Genomic DNA, 22,425 nt, shown 5'->3' with positions numbered 1-22,425 from the left:
TCGGGTTTCGGCGTCGGCGTTCCACCAGCCCGGCGTGAGGGCCTGAACATCGGGCCACCCGGGGCGGCGACTGCGGGTGCTCGGAAGGCCCCGACCACGGATGAACACGGAGGGGAGGCTGGCTGGACTATGGTGCCATCCTCACCTTGATGCCATTTATGTTATGTTGTGTCGTGGACTTTCTGTGTTTGTGCTTTTTTAAAATTCAATTTCAATTTTATTTTTAATCTGTTTTATTATTTATTTATTGTTTATTTATTTTTTTAAATGATTTTTTTTATGATACTGCCTGTAAGGGAAATTCATTTAGTTGTCTCAAATTGAGACAATGACAATAAATTTGATATACAATACAATACTTTTTGATGGCCTCCATGGCCAAATTTTGTGCTTTCCACCACAGCAATGAATGCTATGGTGGATGTTTGTGTTAACTTTTTTCGTTGCGTTTTTTGTGTGTGATTTTTCATTGTACTGCTACTGGCAAATTCATTTCACTTGCACAAGTGACGAATAAAATTGATTGATTGATTGATTGCCAAACGCAGCTATGAAGCAAACAAGTTCACAAGCTATAAGAGTAGAATCAGGCCATTCGGGCCATTGAGTCTACACTGCCGTTCAATCACGGCTGATCTCTGCCTCCTAATCCCATTTTCCTGCCTTCTCCCCATGACCCTTTGACATCCGTTCTAATCACGAATTGGTCTATATCTGCCTTTAAAATATCCACTGACTTGGCCTCCACAGCCCCCTGTGGCAATGAGCTCCACAGATTCACCACCCTCTGACTAAAGAAGTTCCTCCTCATCTCCTTTCTAAAAGAGCGCCCTTTAATTCTGAGGCTGTGACCTCTGGTCCGAGACTCTCCCTCCAGTGGAAACATCCCCTCCGCAACATTCAGCTCATCATTCAGATCACGCGACGATGGTGACAGGTAGCCACAATGAAGGAAAAACGTAACTCAACTTGCAACAAACGGCCAACAAAAACTGTAAATGTTGGACACTCTCAGCAGGGCCTCCAGCCTCCTCCCCCCCAAAGTTGAAGGCCTTTTTTAGTTTTCAATTGAAATTTTATCGTCCACAGTTAAAAATAATCTTTTAATTATAGTGAAACAAGTCCCGTATAAGCAGCTGTATATAATCTGCCTATTTTAATCCCACAAAACCTTGCTTTGTGACCTGCAACTACAAGGGCCAACCATGTCTTGGTCTATCTATGGGTGCATCTTGAACAGTGCAGTAAGGGCCGGATTTAGATGATGAGAGGCCCTAAGCTATTTCACTTGTGAGGCCCCCCCCCCCCCCTCCCAATCCCCCCACCCCCACGACTAGAGGCCCATGACTACCCAACACTGACAGTGTGACACTTTTTAGATCCTACTGTATGTTGTCATTAAACAGTTGGTTTTACAATACGTATTAGATTCTAGAAGTTATATAGAAGTATATAGAAGTTGGGATGTAATGTTAAAATTGTACAAGGCATTGGTGAGGCCAATTTTGGAGTATGGTGTACAGTTTTGGTCGCCTAATTATAGGAAGGATGTCAACAAAATAGAGAGAGTACAGAGGAGATTTACTAGAATGTTGCCTGGGTTTCAGCAACTAAGTTACAGAGAAAGGTTGAACAAGTTAGGGCTTTATTCTTTGGAGCGCAGAAGGTTAAGGGGGGACTTGATAGAGGTCTTTAAAATGATGAGAGGGATAGACAGAGTTGACGTGGATAAGCTTTTCCCACTGAGAGTAGGGAAGATTCAAACAAGAGGACATGACTTGAGAATTAAGGGACAGAAGTTTAGGGGTAACATGAGGGGGAACTTCTTTACTCAGAGAGTGGTGACTGTGTGGCATGAGCTTCCAGTGAAGGTGGTGGAGGCAGGTTCGTTTTTATCATTTAAAAATAAATTGGATAGTTATATGGACGGGAAAGGTATGGAGGGTTATAGTCTGAACGCAGGTGTATGGGACTAGGGGAGAAAACGTGTTCGGCACGGACTAGAAGGGTCGAGATGGCCTGTTTCCATGCTGTAATTGTTATATGGTTATATGGTTATATGTAGATTCACCGTGGAGCGGGCGATGCCTTACCTGGATCGGCGTTTGAAGCTGGAGTGTTGGGCCCGTGGCAGGGATGGGGGTTGGGGCCGGAGGAAGGCAGGTGAGTGGACTGAGGCTGAGGCGATGTCTGGTGGAGGGGTGGGGGGGGTGGTCAGGGGGTATGAGGACTGTAGTGTGGGTGAGGAAGAGTGGGGTCACATTGTTTGGGGGGGGAATGGGGAAGACCCAGTGGAACAGCCACTGAGATGACCAGGGTTAGGGGAACTAGCACCAGGACCCAGCGCAGTCAAACCCAGGGGAGTGGGAGTCTGCACAGCGTGGAAACTTCAGGCCCGGTGCTGAGTCCAGGCTGCAGGTAAGGCGAGGGCTGCGGGCTGCTGGAGAGCGGTGGAGTGGTCAGGCTCAGCGGGCAAAGAGTAGGAGGTCCCGGTGGGCGGATGGTCGGTGAGGCAGCAAGGTGGGTAGACCCCCCTAGATCTCGAGGCCCTAAACTTAAGCTTGTCTAGCTTATGCGTAAATCCGGCCCTGAGTGCAGTAGCCCTCTTAAGAATGCAGCAGCAATACATGGGAATGGCAGGCAAATGTACAGGTGCTAGCACAATTATTCTTCAGTAGGATTCCACCTATGTTCCATTCCATCACCACATTTACTCATTTACAGGTATGTAAACACATACTTTTGGTAGACTGTAGGTATTAATTATTTAAGCTTTGCAATCATTTATTTTGCAATGTAAAGTTAAGTAAGGCTTATATTTCTGGAAGAACCAGTTTAAAGCAAGTTTGCAACGTAATGATTATTGCTCAATATTTTCCTCTGCATCTATCTAGGGTGTGTATGTACATTATCCTTGAGACGTGCAACTTCCTGCATCAACACTACCATTATCTTTGAGACGTGCAGCTTCCTGCATCAACACTACCATTCCTTGTTGAAGATTTCTTGAATGATAAGCAATCATTTATGGGAATCTAGGAATAAATGTCATGGAGGACACTGAGTCAGAATGAAAAGAGATTGCCAACCTCAGGGTCCAGAGTCGACTCGATCTGCGAGCCTATTTTAAACATGGACTCTAGGAAAATTAGGATATGGAGTTAAATCATCTTTGTGTTCTCTGGATTTGAAACTGATCCTTGGAGATTGCAGTCTGAAGAAGGGTCCTGACCTGAGATGCTAGCTATCCATGTCCTCCGTAGTGTATGATTGAGGGGGGATCTTATAGAAACTTACAAAATTCTTAAGGGGTTGGACAGGCTAGATGCAGGAAGATTATTCCCGATGTTGGGGAAGTCCAGAACTAGGGGTCACAGTTTAAGGATAAGTGGGAAGTCTTTTTAGGACTGAGATGAGAAAATCATTTTTTACACAGAGAGTGGTGAATCTCTGGAATTCTCTGCCACAGAAGGTAGTTGAGGCCACAGTTCATTGGCTATATTTAAGAGGGAGTTAGATGTGGTCCATGTGGCTAAAGGGACCAGGAGGTATGGAGAGAAGGCAGGGATGGGATACTGAGTTGGATGATCAGCCATGATCATATCGAATGGCGGTGCAGGCTAGAAGGGCCGAATAGCCTACTCCTGCACCTATTTTCTATGTTTCTATGTTTCTATTTGCCAGTATGTCAGAGCAAGCCATCCTCTATGTTTCTATGTTTCTATGAACCTGTACGTCTTTGGAGTATAGTGGGAAACCAGAGACCCCGGAGAAAACCCACGCAGGTTCCGGAGAGAACGTACAAACTCTATGCGGACAAGTCAGGTTCGAACCCAGGTCTCTGGCGGTAAGGCAGCAACTCTACCGCTGTACCATCGTACATTGTTTAGGACGTATCCCACTTTGACGAGGTAATTCACGAATTCTCCCGAGTTTTCCCCTTGATTCAAACTCGCAGAATGTCCGTACCGAGTCCGTAGTAGTTCGTAGATGTATCGTTACGCCAGCTGTAGGTAAGTCGGGACCTTTCTTCCAGCCCGATGAAAAATGACCACGTGTAAAAAAAATAGTCGGGATGAAAAGAATTGCAACATTTTACTCGTAGTTAGTTCGTGGGCAGACGGTAGTTAGTAGGTCGTGAGGGTACTCGTAGATATTCGTGGGTACTCGTAGCTCGGCAGCTGGACAGAGAAACACGGTGAATGAAAAAAAAAAAGTTTAAGTCAACATCAACACGTGATCTGTGTCACTCCAGTTCGTGAACATATTCGCGGAAGGCCGTAGGAGTTCGTAGATTACAAAAATCTTGATTCCTTTACTCGGCAGAAGGCAAGGCAACTTTATTTATATAGTACATTTCATACACAAGGCAGACTCAAAGTGCTTCACATAAAAACATGTCATACAATAAAATGAAATAATAAAATGAAATAAAATAGAACTAAAAGAAAAGAAAAATTAAATTAAAAATGCATTATAAAAAGTGCAAAAGTTATAAGTGCAATGTAGTTAAGATTTAGCTGAAAGCTGCTAAAGTAAACATAAAAGTTTTCAGTCTTCTTTTAAAAGTGGTCAAAGTTGGGGCAAGTCTTAAATCTTCAGGAAGTTTATTCCAGCTATTTGTTGCATAGTAACTAAATCCTGCTTTCCCATGTTTTGTATTTACTCTGGGAATCACTAACAGATTGGTTTCAGAAGATCTTAGTGGTCTAGAAGCATGTCAGTGATATACTTTGGTCCAGAAGTTTTGGATTAAGTCGTGAAAGTGGGACATGCCCTTTACAACATTCACTTTCATTTACAACCACACTCCAAAGATGTACAGGTTTGTAGGTTTGGTATAAAAGTAAATTGTCCCTAGTGTGTAATGCCCCTGTCCCACTTAGGAAACCTGAACGGAAACCTCTGGAGACTTTGTGCCCCACCGCGCGGTTCCCGGAGGTTGCAGGTGGTTGTCGGAGGTTGCAGGTAGTGGAAGCAGGTAGGGAGGCTGACAGAAACCTCCAGGAACCGCACATGGCTCGTCAATCCTGTTCTGTCTTTCAACAAGATCATCGCCGATCTGATCGTAACATCCACCTCCACAATCGTACCTCACTCTGCTAATCTATAACCTGTTTACTTATCAGGAATCTATCTACACCCACTTGAAAAAACATTTGAAGGAGGACTCACAATGTCAGGGGTCATGGGGAGAAGGCAAGAGAATGGGGTTAGGAGGGAGAGATAGATCAACCATGATTGAATGGCGGAGTAGACTTGATGGGCCGAATGGCCTAATTCTGCTCCTATCACCAGTGGTCTTATGATCTTACGGTTTTCATATAAAATCTTCACATCCTCTGCAAAACTTGCTGATTCTTTACTTTGAAACAGCAAAGGGCCTGTCCCACTTGGGTGTTATTTGCGCGTCATTTACGTAACATCATTTCCGCGTCACGACTTGTGTGTGTGACGTGCTCGTGATGCGCGCATGGCGTGCATTATGCGCGCATGGTGCGTGGTGACGTAGGCAGTGATGCGCGGTCCCGCGCCACGCCCCAGGATTTGGGGATTCACAAAATCCAGGATTTGGGGATTCACAAGAGGTAACATCCTCTCCACACTCACCCTGTTGGCATGTATGCAGAGAAGGCAGGTACAGGACACTGAGTTGGATGATCAGCCATGACCACATTGAATGGCGGTGCAGGCTCGAAGGGCCGAATGGCCTCTACTCCTGCATCTATTGTCTATGTTTCTATGTATGCTGATGATTGCACAAAGTTCACTTTCATTTGCAACTCTTGAGCAAATAAACTTGCATGCAGCAAGACACTCTTGCAGCACAGACCGACAGGATTCCAAACTACAGTGCATACAACATGTCTTTCAACGTTAGCTCATAAGCCAAGCCATTCCATTCCATTTATTAATCTAGTAACTTTTCCCTCTGCTGCTTCCGATATATACACATCCTTAAATAAGGACACCAAGACCACGTGTATACAAAGAACTGCAGATGTTGCTTTACAAAAATAAAGACTAGTGTACGTGTCAGAGGTAATGGGGAGAAGGCAGGAGAATGGGGTTAGGAGGGAGAGATAGATCAGCCGTGATCGAATGGCACAGTATAGGAGACTTGAATGGCAGAGTAGACTTGATGGGCCGAATGGCCTAATTTTACTCCTATTCCTTATGACCTTAAAGTGTTGGAGTAACTCTATCTCCTCAGAACCTGGTGAACTTCTACCGCTGCACCATCGAGAGCATCCTTACCAACTGCATCACAGTATGGTATGGCAACTGCTCTGTCTCCGACCGGAAGGCATTGCAGAGGGTGGTTAAAATTGATGCCCAACGCATCACCGGTTCCTCGCTCCCCTCCATTGAGTCTGTCCAAAGCAAGCGCTGTCTGCAGAGGGTGCTCAGCATCGCCAAGGACTGCTCTCACCCCAACCATGGACTGTTTACCCTCCTACCATCCAGGAGGCGCTACAGGTCTCTCCGTTACCGAACCAGCAGGTCGAGGAACAGCTTCTTTCCGGCCGCTGTCACTCTACTCAACAACGTACCTCGGTGACTGCCAATCACCACCCCCCCCCCCGGACACTTATTATTATTTATTCAAATCGTTTGCTATGTCGCTCTTCCAGGGAGATGCTAAATGCATTTCGTTGTCTCTGTACTGTACACTGACAATGACAATTAAAATTGAATCTGAATCTGAATCTGAATCTGAATCTAAACTCAGTGGGTCTGTCAGCATCGCTGGAGAACATGGGGAGGTGATGTTGCAAGTCAGAAAACTTCTTCAGAGTGATTGTGGGGGGGGGGGGGAAAGCTGTAAAAGAGGTGAAGGAAACCTGGCAAATGATGGGTGAAATCCCCCCTTATCTTTATCTACCCATCACTTGCCACATTTTGTCGTTCCACCCCCGAAACATAGAAACGTAGAAACATAGAAATTAGGTGCAGGAGTAGGCCATTCGGCCCTTCGAGCCTGCACCGCCATTCAATATGATCATGGCTGATCATCCAACTCAGTATCCCGTACCTGCCTTCTCTCCATACCCCCTGATCCCCTTAGCCACAAGGGCCACATCTAACTCCCTCTTAAATATAGCCAATGAACTGGCCTCAACTACCCTCTGTGGCAGAGAGTTCCAGAGATTCACCACTCTCTGCGTGAAAAAAGTTCTTCTCATCTCGGTTTTAAAGGATTTCCCCTTTATCCTTAAGCTGTGACCCCTTGTCCTGGACTTCCCTAACATCGGGAACAATCTTCCTGCATCTAGCCTGTCCAACCCCTTAAGAATTTTGTAAGTTTCTATAAGATCCCCTCTCAATCTTCTAAATTCTAGAGAGTAGTGTCCCGAACCAAAATGTCGCCAAACGTTGTCTATTTCCTTCGCTCCATAGACGCTGCTGCACCCGCTGAGTTTCTCCAGCACTTTTGTCTACCTGGTACCCATCAATGTTGTCTGGAGATTCTGTCTGACCCGCTGAGTTACTGTAGCACTTTCTTGATCTACTGGATGGCTGTTGAACAGGGCACGTGTGTGCAAGTAATTTAAGAAAGTTATGATCAGTGAGAGTTTGCTATGTAATATTTGGAAATACATGTCTAAAGATACAGACTAAAATTAATTTCGCAATGTTGACACAATAGACAGTAGATGCTGGGATCTGCAACAAAACAGGCAGCATTTGTGGCGGATGTTACACAGTAAATGCTGGTGTTACTCAGCGGGACAGGCAGCATCTCCGGAGAGAAGGAATGGATGACTTTTCCAGCTGACCAGCAGACAATAGCCAATAGACAATAGGTGCAGGAGTAGGCCATTCAGCCCTTCGAGCCAGCACTGCCATTCAATGTTTTCACACAGAGAGTGGTGAATCTCTGGAACTCTCTGCCACAGAGGGTAGTTGAGGCCAGTTCATTGGCTATATTTAAGAGGGAGTTAGATGTGGCCCTTGTGGCTAAGGGGATCAGGGGGTATTGAGAGAAGGCAGGTACGGGATACCGAGTTGGATGATCAGCCATGATCATATTGAATGGCGGTGCAGGCTCGAAGGGCCGAATGGCCTCTACTCCTGCACCTAATTTCTATGTTTCTATGTTTCTAATGTGATCATGGCTGATCATCCCCAATCAGTACCTCGTTCCTGCCTTCTCCCCATATCCCCTGACTCCGCTGTTTTTAAGAGCTGAGTTCCTCCAGTCTATCTTCTGTTTAAACCAGCATCTGCAGTTCCTTCCTCCTGGTATCCGTTCATTCTCTGTGCTCCAGAGAAAACAAACAATGATGTCCAACCTCACCTTATAGCTGCTACCCTCTAACCCAGGCAGGTAATCCTCCTCTGCGCTCGATATAGGAATTCTGAGCGGGGGAAATATTGAGTCTACCAGGACAATCCTGAGTGTGGATCATCGGAAGGAGGTAGAAGTGGATTCTAGATTTTAGTTTTAGTTTTCATTTTTACAGATACGGTGGGTTAACAGGCCCTTCGGCCCATCGAGTCCGTACTGACCAGCGATCCCCGCACATTAACACTATCCTACACACACACACACACACTAGGGACAAATTCCACTTACACCAAGCCAATTAACCGACAAACCTGTACGCCTTTGGAGCGTGGGAGGAAACCGAAGATCTCGGAGAAAACCCACGCAGGTCACGGGGAGTCAAGGTATTATAGAGCTCTCACTCCAACCCTGCAAGATGGTTTGTCAAACAACAGCATCACCCTTTGTCAGGGACGTGATAACCATCTTAGGGTGGGTTGGTATGAAGTTCAGAAGTGGCCGGTCACGGTGACAAGGGTAGTGGAACAATTGAGGAAGTCAATGTCATGCTAATCTTTCTTTCTTCCCAGCTGTTATCAGGCAACTGAATCATCCTAGCACGACCAAAGAGCAGTCCTGAACTACTATCTGCCTCATTGGTGACCCTCCGACTATCTTTGATCGGATTTTACTGGTGTTTCCTTGCACTGAACATTGTTCCCAGATTATGGCTCAATTGTCCACTGTAAATGGCTCGATTAGAATCAGGTATTCTCTTTCCGCTGTGTTTAAGAGGGAACTGCAGATGCTGGAGAATCGAAGGTTACACAAAAAAGCTGGAGAAACTCAGCGGGTGCAGCAGCATCTCTTTCCGCTGTCTGGTTAGCAAGCAAAAAAAGATTTTCACTGTACCTTGGTACACGTGACAATAAACTAAACTAAACTCAACTGCTAGCAATGGATAGATGTGTGGGAGGGAACTGCAGATGCTGGTTTACCCCAAAGAAAGACACAACATGCTGGAAGAACTCAGCGGGACATATAAAAAATAATATGTGGTTTAAGCTGGCTTTCCCCCCACCCCTGTGCCCAGAATGTGCCTTTGCAAATTACTACAATTAATAAAAGTAAATATCACTTTCCTGCATTTGAGACTACCTTGTCAGCAACCCAGCCAAATCACTTTCAAAGTCTTACTTTACTTCACTTTACTTCAAGCAAGCAGGAGAGAACATTATGTGTAGGAAGGAACTGCAGATGCTGGTTTATACCGAAGGTAGAGACAAAATGCTGGAGTAACTCAGCGGGACAGGCAGCATCGCTGGAGAGAAGGAACGGGTGACATTTTGGGTCGGGACTCTTCCTCGGACTGGAGGGTGAAGAAGGGCCTCGACCTGAAACGTCACCCATTCCTTCTCTCCAGAGATGCTGCCTGTCCCGCTGAGTTACACCAGCTGTTTGTGTCTAGCAATGGGTCGATCATTCATAGAGGGTGAACATCTAAGAGGAGGGAAGGGGGGGGGGGGGGGGGGGGGGGGGGGGAGCAGGGGGCAGGTGGATCAGGAATCTTATGCTGGGAGTAAAGGTCCACTATCTGGAATAAATATATCGAACCACAGAAAAGGCAGAAGAATACAGTTGGACCAGGAGATCATAGAAACATAGAAAAATAGGTGCAGGAGGAAGCCATTCGGCCCTTCGAGCCAGCACCGCCATTCATTATGATCATGGCTGATCGTCCCCAATCAATAACCCGTGCCTGCCTTCAGAATTCTTCTTCCTTCCAAACCCATCAGTGTGGCTTAACTGCCTCCCCAGTTCTGTCTCAAGAAAGGTCTCGACCCGAAACGTCAGCTATTCCTTTTCCCCAGAGATGCCGTCTCGTCAACTTTTGAGTTACTCCGGCTTTTTGTGTCTATCTCGGGATCTTAGAAGGTAGACTCAAAATGCTGGAGTAACTCAGCGGGACAGGCAGCATCTCTGGAGAAAAGGAATGGGTGACGTTTCGGGCGGAGACCTTTCTTCAGACTGAGAGTCAGGGCAAGAGGGAGACACTCAGATAAGAAATTACCTAAGAGATAAGGATCCAGTTTACCACCTCCAGTTTAAATTCCATTTTGGAATATTTTGGAGGAACATGAAACCAAGAATCTCAGGACAATACACATTGGCCTGCCCAGTCGAGTCTGCATCTGCCTGAACAAAACCCTCAACAAGGTTTTTCCCTTATACCTAACCAGTCTGAAGAAGGGTCTCGACTGGTCTCGACCATTATCTGAATGGTGGCCGATTAGGAAAAGGGGAGATGCAACGAGACCTGGGTGTCATGGTACATCAGTCATTGAAAGTAGGCATGCAGGTGCAGCAGGCAGTGAAGTAGGCGAATGGCATGTTAGCATTCATAGCAAAAGGATTTGAGTATAAGAGCAGGGAGGTTCTACTGCAGTTGTACAGGGTCTTGGTGAGACCACACCTGGAGTATTGCGTACAGTTTTGGTCTCCTAATCTGAGGAAAGACATTCTTGCCATAGAGGGAGTACAGAGAAGGTTCACCAGACTGATTCCTGGGATGTCAGGACTTTCATATGAAGAAAGACTGGATAGACTTGGTTTGTACTCGCTAGAATTAAGAAGATTGAGGGGGGGATCTTATAGAAACTTACAAAATTCTTAAGGGGTTGGACAGGCTAGATGCAGGAAGATTGTTCCCGATGTTGGGGAAGTCCAGAACACGGGGTCACACAGTTTAAGGATAAGGGGGAAATCTTTTAGGTCCGAGATGAGGAAAACATTTTTCACACAGAGAGTGGTGAATCTGTGGAATTCTCTGCCACAGAAGGTAGTTGAGGCCACACAGTTCATTGGCTATATTTAAGAGGGAGTTAGATGTGGCTAAACGGATCAGGGGGTATGGAGAGAAGGTAGGGATGGGATACTGAGTTGGATGATCAGCCATGATCATATTGAATGGTGTTGCAGGCTCGAAGGGCCGAATGGCCTACTCCTGCACCTATTTTCTATGTTCCTATGCTTCTATGACCCGAAACGTCACCCATTCCTTCTCCCCAGAGATGCTGCTGCCTGTCTCGCTGAGTTACTCCAGCTTTGTTGTGTCTATTTGAGGATTAACTCTTGCCCTTTGTGACAACTCCTAGAAACTACAGATTATATCCCACGTTCAACACCAAGTGTGAGCGAGTGTTAATTGGCTTTACGGGACACCCAGGGCTAAACGAGTGGAATTACAAATAATCCCATTGTCCGGTGAATGAAAGAGAATGAGTCAGCTGGTCCTGAAATTAAACTGGTCAAAGGATTTCTGCAGGCGGAAATGATTTAGTTCTGAAAACGTCTTCAATACCCACATTCCTCCCGTTCTATTGCCTTCGAGGGAGGAACTATATTTGCATAGGTATCGAGTGACTGACTGACTGTATAGTTAGTGCCAAACCTTCCGGGAAAGCTCACAGAGGGAGCTAGCTGTTGCTCACACTAGACGTGCTCTGCCTTCTCGGGACAGGTGAGTTTAAACTGTAATGTTTGCTTTTTGGAATATGCCAAAACCAAAACATATACGGGTTGTATCGCACTCTATAGATGTTCACCAGAATCACCGATTGGGGGGGAAGGGAGGGGGAATATTTATATTAAATAGTTTAATGGTGTTTATTTTTAAGAAGCAAATGCCCTGGGGACGTTCTGCAAAGTTGGATGAGATGAGTGGAGTTTTAGGCTTGATGCGTTTTTGTTGGATATACTAGTTCTGGAGTATGGTGTACAATTTTGGTCGCCTAATTATAGGAAGGATGTCAACAAAATAGAGAGAGTACAGAGGAGATTTACTAGAATGTTGCCTGGGTTTTAGCAACTAAGTTACAGAGAAAGGTTGAACAAGTTAGGGCTTTATTCTTTGGAGCGCAGAAGGTTAAGGGGGGACTTGATAGAGGTCTTTAAAATGATGAGAGGGATAGACAGAGTTGACGTGGAAAAGCTTTTCCCACTGAGAGTAGGGAAGATTCAAACAAGGGGACATGACATGAGAATTAAGGGACTGAAGTTTAGGGGTAACATGAGGGGGAACTTTTTTACTCAGAGAGTGGTAGCTGTGTGGAATGAGCTTCCAGTGAAGGTGGTGGAGGCAGGTTCGTTTTTATCATTTAAAAATAAATTGGATAGTTATATGGATGGGAAGGGGATGGAGGGTTATGGTCTGAGCGCAGGTATATGGGACTAGGGGAGAATATGTGTTCGGCACGGACTAGAAGGGTCGAGATGGCCTGTTTCCGTGCTGTAATTGTTATATGGTTATATGGTTATATGGTTATATAGTTGCCACTTTCAGAGAGCCGTGGACTTGTAACCTCTGATCCCAATGGACCCTGCCTTGCCTTCCCCTTACTTTTGATCTCACCTAACACTTGTCTGGATTAAACTCTATCTGCCATTTCTCCACTCATACTTCCCACTGATCTATGTCCTCCTTTGACAACCTTCCACATTTTCCGCAACTCAGCATATCCGCAACTCAGCCCGTCTACATTTTAACTGTATGTACACTTACCTAGAATTCACTTATCTTCATATTGGTTCAACCATAAATTAAAGAATTATTGGGCTGTACGAGTCCATTAAAGCTCAGTTCAGGTTAGTTTATTGTCATGTGTACCGAGGTACAGTGAAAAGCTTTTGTTGTGTGCTATCAGGTCAGCAGAAAGACAATACATGATTACAATCGAGCCATTTACAGTGTACAGATACATAGAAACATAGAAAATAGGTGCAGGAGTAGAGGCCATTCGGCCCTTCGAGCCTGCACCGCCATTCAAAATGATCATGGCTGATTCTCCAACTCAGTATCCCGTTCCTGCCTTCTCTCCATACCCCCTGATCCCTTTAGCCAAAAGGGCCACATCTAACTCCCTCTTAAATATAGCCAATGAACTGTGGCCTCAACTACCTTCTGTGGCAGAGAATTCCACAGATTCACCACTCTCTGTGTGAAAAATGTTTTTCTCATCTCGGTCCTAAAAGACTTCCCTCTTAGCCTTAAACTGTGACCCCTTGTTCTGGACTTCCCCAACATCGGGAACAATCTTCCTGCATCTAGCCTGTCCAACCCCTTAAGAATTTTATAAGTTTCTATAAGATCCCCCCTCAATCTTCTAAATTCTAGCGTGTACAAACCGAGACTATCCAGTCTTTCTTCATATGAAAGTCCTGACATCCCAGGAATCAGTCTGGTGAATCAGTCTGTCCAACCCCTTAAGAATGTTGTAAGTTTTGAAAAGCTTTTGTTGCGTGCTATCCAGTCAGCAGAAAGACAATGCATGATTACAATCGAGCCATTTACAGTGTATAGATACATGATAAGGGAATAACGTTTAGTGCAAGGTAAAGCCAGCAAAGTCCGATCAAGGATAGTCCGAGGGTCACCAATGAGGTAGATAGTAGTTCAGCACTGCTCTCTGGTTGTGGTAAAGCACCAGTCCCTTACATCAAAACACAAAGTGCTGGAGAAACTCAGCAGGTCATACAGTATCTGTGGAGAAAATTGTCAGATGAGGTTTGGGTGTTTCAGGCTGTGGAAGGTCGTGATCCTGTCCATTCCCTCCACATACGCTGCCTGACCCGCTGAGTTCCTCCAGCACTTTGTGTTTTACCCAAGATTCCAGTATCTGTTGTTGCTTGTGTCACCACATCCTTAAAAAAACCTTTATTGGAACTAAGATTAATAATGTGTAAGTTGATTTGGTGTGTGAGTTTTGACAATGCTACTGAATCGGTGTGTAAAATGCTTTAGCACAAGACTTCAGAAGGTTTTGGAGCGGGAGAATCTTAGGCTTGGACACCAGCCCAAAGTTAGTAATCTGAGCTTCATGTCGTGGAGTTGCAGATTCTGTGTCTTCTAAGGCAGTAATTTGAGGATTACACACAGTACAAACACTATTTAGTATATTCAGCATTGTGGTTTACTGGCAAAAAAAAAACTGCTGGAGGAACTCAGACAACCAAGCATCATCTGGGCAGGTAACGGCATAATCTCTCTTTTGGGACGAAACCCTACATCAGGACTGAGGGTCCTGTCTCACTTGGGCGTCATTGGGCTAATTTGAGGAAGGACATTTAAGAGGGAGTTAGATGTGGAATGGGGTTGGACAGGCTAGATGCAGGAAGATTGTTCCCGATGTTGGGGAAGTCCAGGACATGGGGTCACAGTTTAAGGATAAGAGGGAAGTCTTTTAGGACCGAGATGAGAAAAACATTTTTCACACAGAGAGTGGCGAATCTCTGGAACTCTCTGCCACAGAAGGTAGTTGAGGCCACAGTTCATTGGCTATATTTAAGAGGGAGTTAGATGTGGCCCTTGTGGCTAAAGGGATCAGGGGGTATGGAGAGAAGGCAGGCACGGGATACTGAGTTGGATGATCAGCCATGATCGTATTGAATGGCGGTGCAGGCTCGAAGGGCCGAATGGCCTCTACCCCTGCACCTATTTTCTATGTTTCTATCTTTCTATTCTTAATTTGAGGAAGGACAGTCTTCCTGGTGAGGGAGTGCAGCGTAGGTTTACAAGGTTAATTCCAAGGATGGCGGAACTGTCATATGCTGGGAGAATGGAACAGCTGGGCTTGTACGGTCTGGAGTTTAGAAGGATGAGTCTATCTTAATAATCCTTTGTTGCTTAATAAAATAACCCTTTAGCGTAACGATCTGGCATTTAGCAACCTCCTCTAATGGCGTTGTATTCAGATTCAGATTCAATTTTAATTGTCATTGTCAGTGTACAGTACAGAGACAACGAAATGCATTTAGCATCTCGCTGGAAGATCTGCCATGAATATGGTTCATTTTACTCTGTGATGTCATGTGTTTCAGACGACCACAAGACACAGCAACGATGACCTTTTACGACGGACTTTACCCCTTCTACCCAACAGCTCGGACACCTGCAGGGTTCAACACCATTGAGATTGTGGTCATCATTATCTTTTTAGTTTTCCTGGTGTCTTTCCTCATAATACTCATTGGAATCCGCGGAGCTGAAGTAAGTACCGATCGTAGCTCGTGTCTTTACCTCCGCAGAAATCTCTCGGGGATTCGGGGACTTCAGGTGGAGCTTCAATCAGATCCCTAATGAATGGTTTCAGGGAAGATTTAATGATAAAATGAATTGGGGGCGGGGGGCGTTGAAAAAATGGATACAATAATCTGTTTCTATTGTTGTTTAAGGAGGAACTGCAGATGCTGGAAAATCGAAGGTAGACAAAAATGCTGGAGAAACTCAGCGGGTGCAGCAGCATCTATGGAACAAAGGAAATGGGCAACGTTTTGGGCCAAAACCCTGGAGGAAATAGGCAACGTTTCGGGTCGAAACCCTCTGGGTTTCGACCCGAAACGTTGCCTATTTCCCTCGCTCCATAGATGCTGCTGCACCCGCTGAGTTTCTCCAGCATTTTGGCTATATTGAGCAATCAGGGGTAGTTGAGTAATCTTAATGGAATGATATAAATGAGGAGATGAAGGTGCGTAGTGAGAGGTTTAGGGAGGGAATGCAAGTGTTTAGGGCCTTGGCGGGCAGCTGAAGCCAATTTCAAGGTATAGAAACATAGAAAGATAGAAAATAGGTGCAGGAGTAGAGGCCATTCGGCCCTTCGAGCCTGCACCGCCATTCAATATGATCATGGCTGATCATCCAACTCAGTATCCTGTACCTGCCTTCTCTCCATACCCCCTGATCCCTTTAGCCACAAGGGCCACATCTAACTCCCTTAAATCGAAACGTTGCCTATTTCCTTCAGGGTTTCGGCCCGAAACGTTGCCTATTTCCTTCGCTCCATAGATGCTGCCGCACCCGCTGAGTTTCTCCAGCATTTTTGTCTACCTTCTGTTTCTATTCTTGGATAGGTATGTAATGGGAGGCGTGGAGTTAATGTGAGCAGCAAAAGAATGGGAGGCGAGAGCAAGTATATTATTGAGCAATGAGTTATTATGGTCTGATGTACACTCCTTAAAGGGTGGAAGAATAAGTTGAATGATGGATACGGAAACAGCAAGGCACTGAGACTAATTGAATACAAGTTTCAGAGAGATAAGATAAGCTGTAATCCTACAGCAGCTGTATAATTCTGTACAATGAAGGCTAAAGCACCCTCAAGCCATATTAGTGGAGATAGACAAATGGGAAATATGTAAATGCTGTTCCTCCAATTTGTTTTGGACAACTTATAATACAGTACAGGTAGTATGAATATTGATTTCTCTAACCTCAAGTAACTCCACCCAAGACACACCAGCTTCTCGTTCTCACCTAGCAAACAACCAACAAGCAGGGGCTGAAGAAGGGTTTCGGCCCGAAACGTTGCCCATTTCCTTCCCTCCATGCAAAGTTGCACACTCTCCACTATCGGAAACGTTTCGGGCCGAAACCCTTCCGGGTTTCGGCCCGAAACGTCGCCTATTTCCTTCGCTCCATAGATGCTGCTGCACCCGCTGAGTTTCTCCAGCACTTTTGTCAACCAACAATGGCCTATTTCCTTCATCCTCTTTACTTTTTTTGCATATCTTTCATTTGTTTGTTCTGTATCTCTTGATATCGCCATCTATATCTCTCTTCCCCCCACCCCCCCCCCTACCCCCCCCGACTCTTAGTCTGAAGAAGGGTCTTGACCCAAAACGTCACCCATTCCTTCTCTCCAGTCCCGCTGAATCACTCCAGAATTTCGATTTAAGGGAGTTAGATGTGGCCCTTGTGGCTAAAGGGATCAGGGGGTATGGAGAGAAGGCAGGTACAGGATACTGAGTTGGATGATCAGCCATGATCATATCGAATGGCGGTGCAGGCTCGAAGGGCCGAATGGCCTACTCCTGCACCTAATTTCTATGTTTCTATGTTCCTCTAGCAAAGGAAATAGGCAACATTTCGGGCCGAAACCCTGAAGGAAATAGGCAACGTTTCGATTTAAGGGAGTTAGATGTGGCCCTTGTGGCTAAAGGGATCAGGGGGTATGGAGAGAAGGCAGGTACAGGATACTGAGTTGGATGATCAGCCATGATCATATCGAATGGCGGTGCAGGCTCGAAGGGCTGAATGGCCTACTCCTGCACCTAATTTCTATGTTAAACCAGCATTGGCACGATCTTCCCTACACATTAACGTAAACACTAATTCCTCGTTCAGTAACTTTCCACGGGGAGAACAACCAATTGTGGAAATATTTTTGACACCTCGACCTCTGATTCAGCCTTTCCCCGACCCTGGGTCTAGATCAAAGGACTTCGTTCCTTTCAGCAGATCGAAGGGCCGAATGGCCTACTCCTGCACCTATTGTCTATTTGTAATTATCAGTGAAAGGGCGGAAATTTTCCAAAGGGGGAACGGGAGACAAGATGTGTAGGAATGATGTACAGGTGAAGGATAAACCTTGATCTTAATATTACATGGCATGAGGCAGGCAGACAGGCAGGCAGGGGTGGAGTGATCAATAGCCTACATCTACTGTTTAAGAAGGAACTGCAGATGCTGGACAATCGAAGGTAGACAAAAATGCTGGAGAAACTCAGCGGGTGCAGCAGCATCTATGGAGCGAGGGAAATAGGTAACGTTTCGGGCCGAAACCCGGAAGGGTTTCGGCCCGAAACGTTGCCTATTTCCTTCAGGGTTTCGGCACGAAACGTTGCCTATTTCCTTCAGGGTTTCAGCACGAAACGTTGCCTATTTCCTTCAGGGTTTCGGCACGAAACGTTGCCTATTTCCTTCAGGGTTTCAGCACGAAACGTTGCCTATTTCCTTCAGGATTTCAGCACGAAACGTTGCCTATTTCCTTCAGGGTTTCAACCCGAAACGTTGCCTATTTCCTTCAGGGTTTCGACCCGAAACGTTGCCTATTTCCTTCAGGGTTTCGACCCGAAACGTTGCCTATTTCCTTCAGGGTTTCAGCCCGAAACGTTGCCTATTTCCTTCAGGGTTTCAACCCGAAACGTTGCCTATTTCCTTCAGGGTTTCGGCACGAAACGTTGCCTATTTCCTTCAGGGTTTCGACCCGAAACGTTGCCTATTTCCTTCAGGGTTTCAACCCGAAACGTTGCCTATTTCCTTCAGGGTTTCGACCCGAAACGTTGCCTATTTCCATCAGGGTTTCGACCCGAAACGTTGCCTATTTCCTTCAGGGTTTCGGCACGAAACGTTGCCTATTTCCTTCAGGGTTTCAGCACGAAACGTTGCCTATTTCCCTCTCTCCATAGATGCTGCTGCACCCGCTGAGTTTCTCCAGCATTTTGGTCAGCCTACATTTACTTTAAGTATTTCATGTTTTAAGCCATTTTCCGATACTCCATCCCAATTTCATGGTGAATATAATGTTGCCTCTGCCATTCCTTAACCCATTACCCACCACTATCCCAAATCCCATAACATTTTTGTTTGATAAAAGAAATCTCTATCTTGGATTAAAAATTAACAGCTGACAAAGCATAACTGCCATTTGCAGTAGAGAGATTCATACCTTCTGCATTCTCTGTAAGGTTCCTAACTCCTCTCCTAAAAGGGCTGGTTCTTGTTTTCCAATTATGCTGGTGATCACAGACAGCGTGGTTAATGGATAGAAACATAGATAGAAACATAGAAATTAGGTGCAGGAGTAGGCCATTCGGCCCTTCGAGCCTGCACCGCCATTCAATATGATCATGGCTGATCATCCAACTCAGTATCCCGTACCTGCCTTCTCTCCATACCCCCTGATCCCCTTAGCCACAAGGGCCACATCTAACTCACTCTTAAATATAGCCAATGAACTGTGGCCTCAACTACCCTCTGTGGCAGAGAGTTCCAGAGATTCACCACTCTCTGTGTGAAAAAAAGTTCTTCTCATCTCGGTTTTAAAGGATTTCCCCCTTATCCTTAAGCTGTGACCCCTTGTCCTGGACTTCGCTAACATCGGGAACAATCTTCCTGCATCTAGCCTTTCCAACCCCTTAAGAATTTTGTAAGTTTCTATAAGATCCCCCCTCAATCTCCTAAATTCTAGAGAGTATAAACCAAGTCTATCCAGTCTTTCTTCATAAGACAGTCCTGACATCCCAGGATTTGTGTCTCCTGACATGTCCAACAAAACGTCTCAAGTCAAGTCAAGTCAAGTTATTTGTCACATACACATACGAGATGTGCAGTGAAATAAAAAGTGGCAATGCTCACGGACTTTGTGCAAAAGACAAACAACAAAACAACCAAACAAACTACAAACAGAATGGAACAGAATCACATATTCTTTTCCATATTAAATATTGTGGGCGGAAGGAAAAAGGGAAGAAAAGAGCAATTAAAAAAAACCGTAGAGTGGTTCAGTCGAGTTAGTTCCTGGTGGGATAGGAGTTTACAGTCCGAATGGCCTCTGGGAAGAAACTCCTTCTCAACCTCTCCGTTTTCACTGCATGGCAACGGAGGCGTTTGCCTGACCGAGTTGCACCTCCTGATGTATAGTTCCTGCAGGGAGGGGGGAGCGAGTGAAGTTCCCATAGTGCGTTCGGCATTCTTGAAAATCTTAATCAGTCTGCTCTTTAACTTTCAAAATTCCAACGTTAATCTCTGTAGTCTTTCCCAGTAGTCTAATCCCTGGGAGTCTGGATCTGTGGAAAAATGACATTGCATGGCCGTTGTATTCTTCCCGAGTTGCAATGTTAGAACTGCTTGCAGTGCTCCTAGTGTGGTCAGTGCTGAGTTTTCTATAACTACAACTGCAGTAGAGTTGCTGCCTTACAGCGCTAGAGGCCCGGGTTCGATCCTGACTACGGGTGCTGTCTGTACGGAGTTTGTACGTTCTCCCCGTGACCGCGTGGCTATTCCCCAGGCGTTCCGGATTCCTCCCACACTCCAAAGACGTGCAGGTTTGTGGGTTAAATGGCTTCGGTAAAGATCGTAACATGTCCCCCGTGTGTGTGTGTGTGTGTGTGTGTGTGTGTGGTGTGTGTGTGTGTGTGTGTGTGTGTGTGTGTGTGTGTGGTGTGTGTGTGTGTGTGTGTGTGTGTGTGTGTGTGTGTGTGTGTGTGTGTGTGTGTGTGTGTGTGTGTGTGTGTGTAAACTAGTGTAGACGCGATCGCGATGGCATTTTGTACTAACAGTTGTGTGATCATTTTTCCAGAGATTCCACTGGCTTGCAAGAATAACCCTCAGCCTGTTCATCGGAGTTGTTATTGTTGGTGAGTATTGCCACATCCACTCTTGTTGTAATTCTGTAGTGACTTGTCAAACAAAATGATTTATTTCTCAGTAGGATGAGATGATAGTTGGCAAATGTACAAAAAGAGTGTATAAGGAGTGTATAATTTTGAATTTTGTTTTCTGAGGGCAGTGTTCAAAGCCCATAATTCAAGGAACATTTAAACCCCTCTGTATTATCCTTGAGGTGGTGGTGAACCTCCTACATGAACTACTGTGTCATGAACAACATAATTTCGTTCAGACTGAAAGGTCTGAATGACAATCAAGGAATCTAATTCGAATCTAATTCTACTGTAGTCCTTCTGTTGAGGGTCCTCCCACAGACCAGTTAGATGGAGAATGCATGGATTTCAATTGAATGACAATGAAGGAACAGTTTGCAGGGGAGAGGAAAGACTTTGCCTTCCATCACAGTGAGGAGGAGATTCACTGCGACGGATCTTTGTGTAAATTGAATTGTTTTGTATGTTTTGTAGGAATTGTCTTTGTTTGTGTGGCCGTGGAAACAGAGTTTCATTTGAGCCTCACTGGGGTTCAAATGACATGGAATAAAATATTGTATATTGTAACAGTAATGCGTTTCCAAGTCAGGTTGGAGTCAACCTTGGATGTGGTGGAGTTCCCATATTCCTTGCCTTTGTGGTAGGGATTGCAGATCTTGGAGGTGGTGACAGAGTAACAAACAGCCGTGCATATTCTAGATGGCACAAGTGTAGCCACAGTGCATATTGGCGAAGGGAATTAATATTTGCTGTGTTGCTAATTTTTGGAATGAGATTGATTGATCTACAGTGTAGGAAGGAACTGCAGCTGCTGGTTTAAACCAAAGATAGCTGGAGTAACTCAGCGGGGCAGGCAGCATCTCTGGAGCGAAGGAATGGGTGACGTTTTGGGTCGAGACCCATCTTCAGACCACGCTATTGCTTGATGTGCATCTGATGAATTGCCACCCAAGAACCCCATGGGATCTGCAACTCCAAATTGGTGTAGTAAAGTGCACTGGTGTTTTTCCTCTGATACAGCAACTTTCTAAGTAAATGTAAAACCATCGGGGCAGAGTTGAGGTGGGGTTTGAGGGGGAGGGTGAGGAGCGAACACCAATTATTCCCTCCCGTCAGAATTTCTGTGGGAGACCGAGGACCCAGTTTTAGTTTAGTTTAGAGATACAGCACGGAAACGGGGCCCTTTGGCCCACGGAGTTGACACAGGCCATCGATCAGCCTTACACACGAGCTTTATGTCACCCACATTCTCGCCCACTCCTTCCATTACAGTGGCCAATTAACATCAAAACCCACCAGTCTTTGGGATTGTGGGGGGGGGGACGAAACTGCCCGAAAGAAACCCATGTGGTCACAGGGAAAACATAGAAACATAGAAATTAGGTGCAGGAGTAGAGGCCATTCAGCCCTTCGAGCCTGCACCGCCATTCAATATGATCATGGCTGATCATCCAACTCAGTATCCCGTACCTGCCTTCTCTCCATACCCCCTGATCCCCTTAGCCACAAGGGCCACATCTAACTCCCTCTTAAATATAGCCAATGAACTGGCCTCAACTACCCTCTGTGGCAGAGAGTTCCAGAGATTCACCACTCTCTGTGTGAAAAAACTTCTTCTCATCTCGGTTTGAAAGGATTTCCCCCTTATCCTTAAGCTGTGACCCCTTGTCCTGGACTGCCCCAACATCGGGAATAATCTTCCTGCATCTAGCCTGTCCAACCCCTTAAGAATTTTGTGAGTTTCTATAAGATCCCCTCTCGTGCAAACTCCACACAGAAAGCCCCAAGGTCAGCATCAAATCTGGGTCACTGGTGCTGTGGGTCAGCAGATCTACCAACCGTGCCACAGTGCCGGCCTTTTGCCAATGAGCCACCCTGAGATCATGAGAACATCGAGACATGTGGAACAAAGAACATAGCAGCAAGATCTCTCAATT

The 22,425-nt window shown here is 45.6% G+C and overlaps 1 protein-coding gene across 2 annotated transcripts in view; it reads left to right on the top strand.

Annotated features, from left to right (window-relative positions):
- Positions 1-22,425, top strand: part of LOC129713467 (dual oxidase maturation factor 1-like) — an 80,857-nt gene that overhangs the window by 42,959 nt on the left and 15,473 nt on the right. The window contains exons 1-3 of one of the 2 annotated variants that reach the window (XM_055662515.1): positions 11,634-11,792; positions 15,149-15,317; positions 20,407-20,464. In XM_055662515.1, the coding sequence (XP_055518490.1) occupies positions 15,171-15,317; positions 20,407-20,464 (205 nt within the window). In that variant the 5' untranslated portion in view covers positions 11,634-11,792; positions 15,149-15,170. Of the gene's footprint in view, positions 1-11,633; positions 11,793-15,148; positions 15,318-20,406; positions 20,465-22,425 lie in introns of those variants that run through there. The other variant, XM_055662516.1, reaches the window with a different exon arrangement.

Source organism: Leucoraja erinacea, chromosome 36, assembly GCF_028641065.1.
Source record: "Leucoraja erinacea ecotype New England chromosome 36, Leri_hhj_1, whole genome shotgun sequence".
Taxonomy (NCBI): domain Eukaryota; kingdom Metazoa; phylum Chordata; class Chondrichthyes; order Rajiformes; family Rajidae; genus Leucoraja; species Leucoraja erinaceus.
The sequence above is the reverse complement of the archived record's forward strand: the minus strand, read 5'-3'. Positions and strand labels throughout refer to the sequence as shown.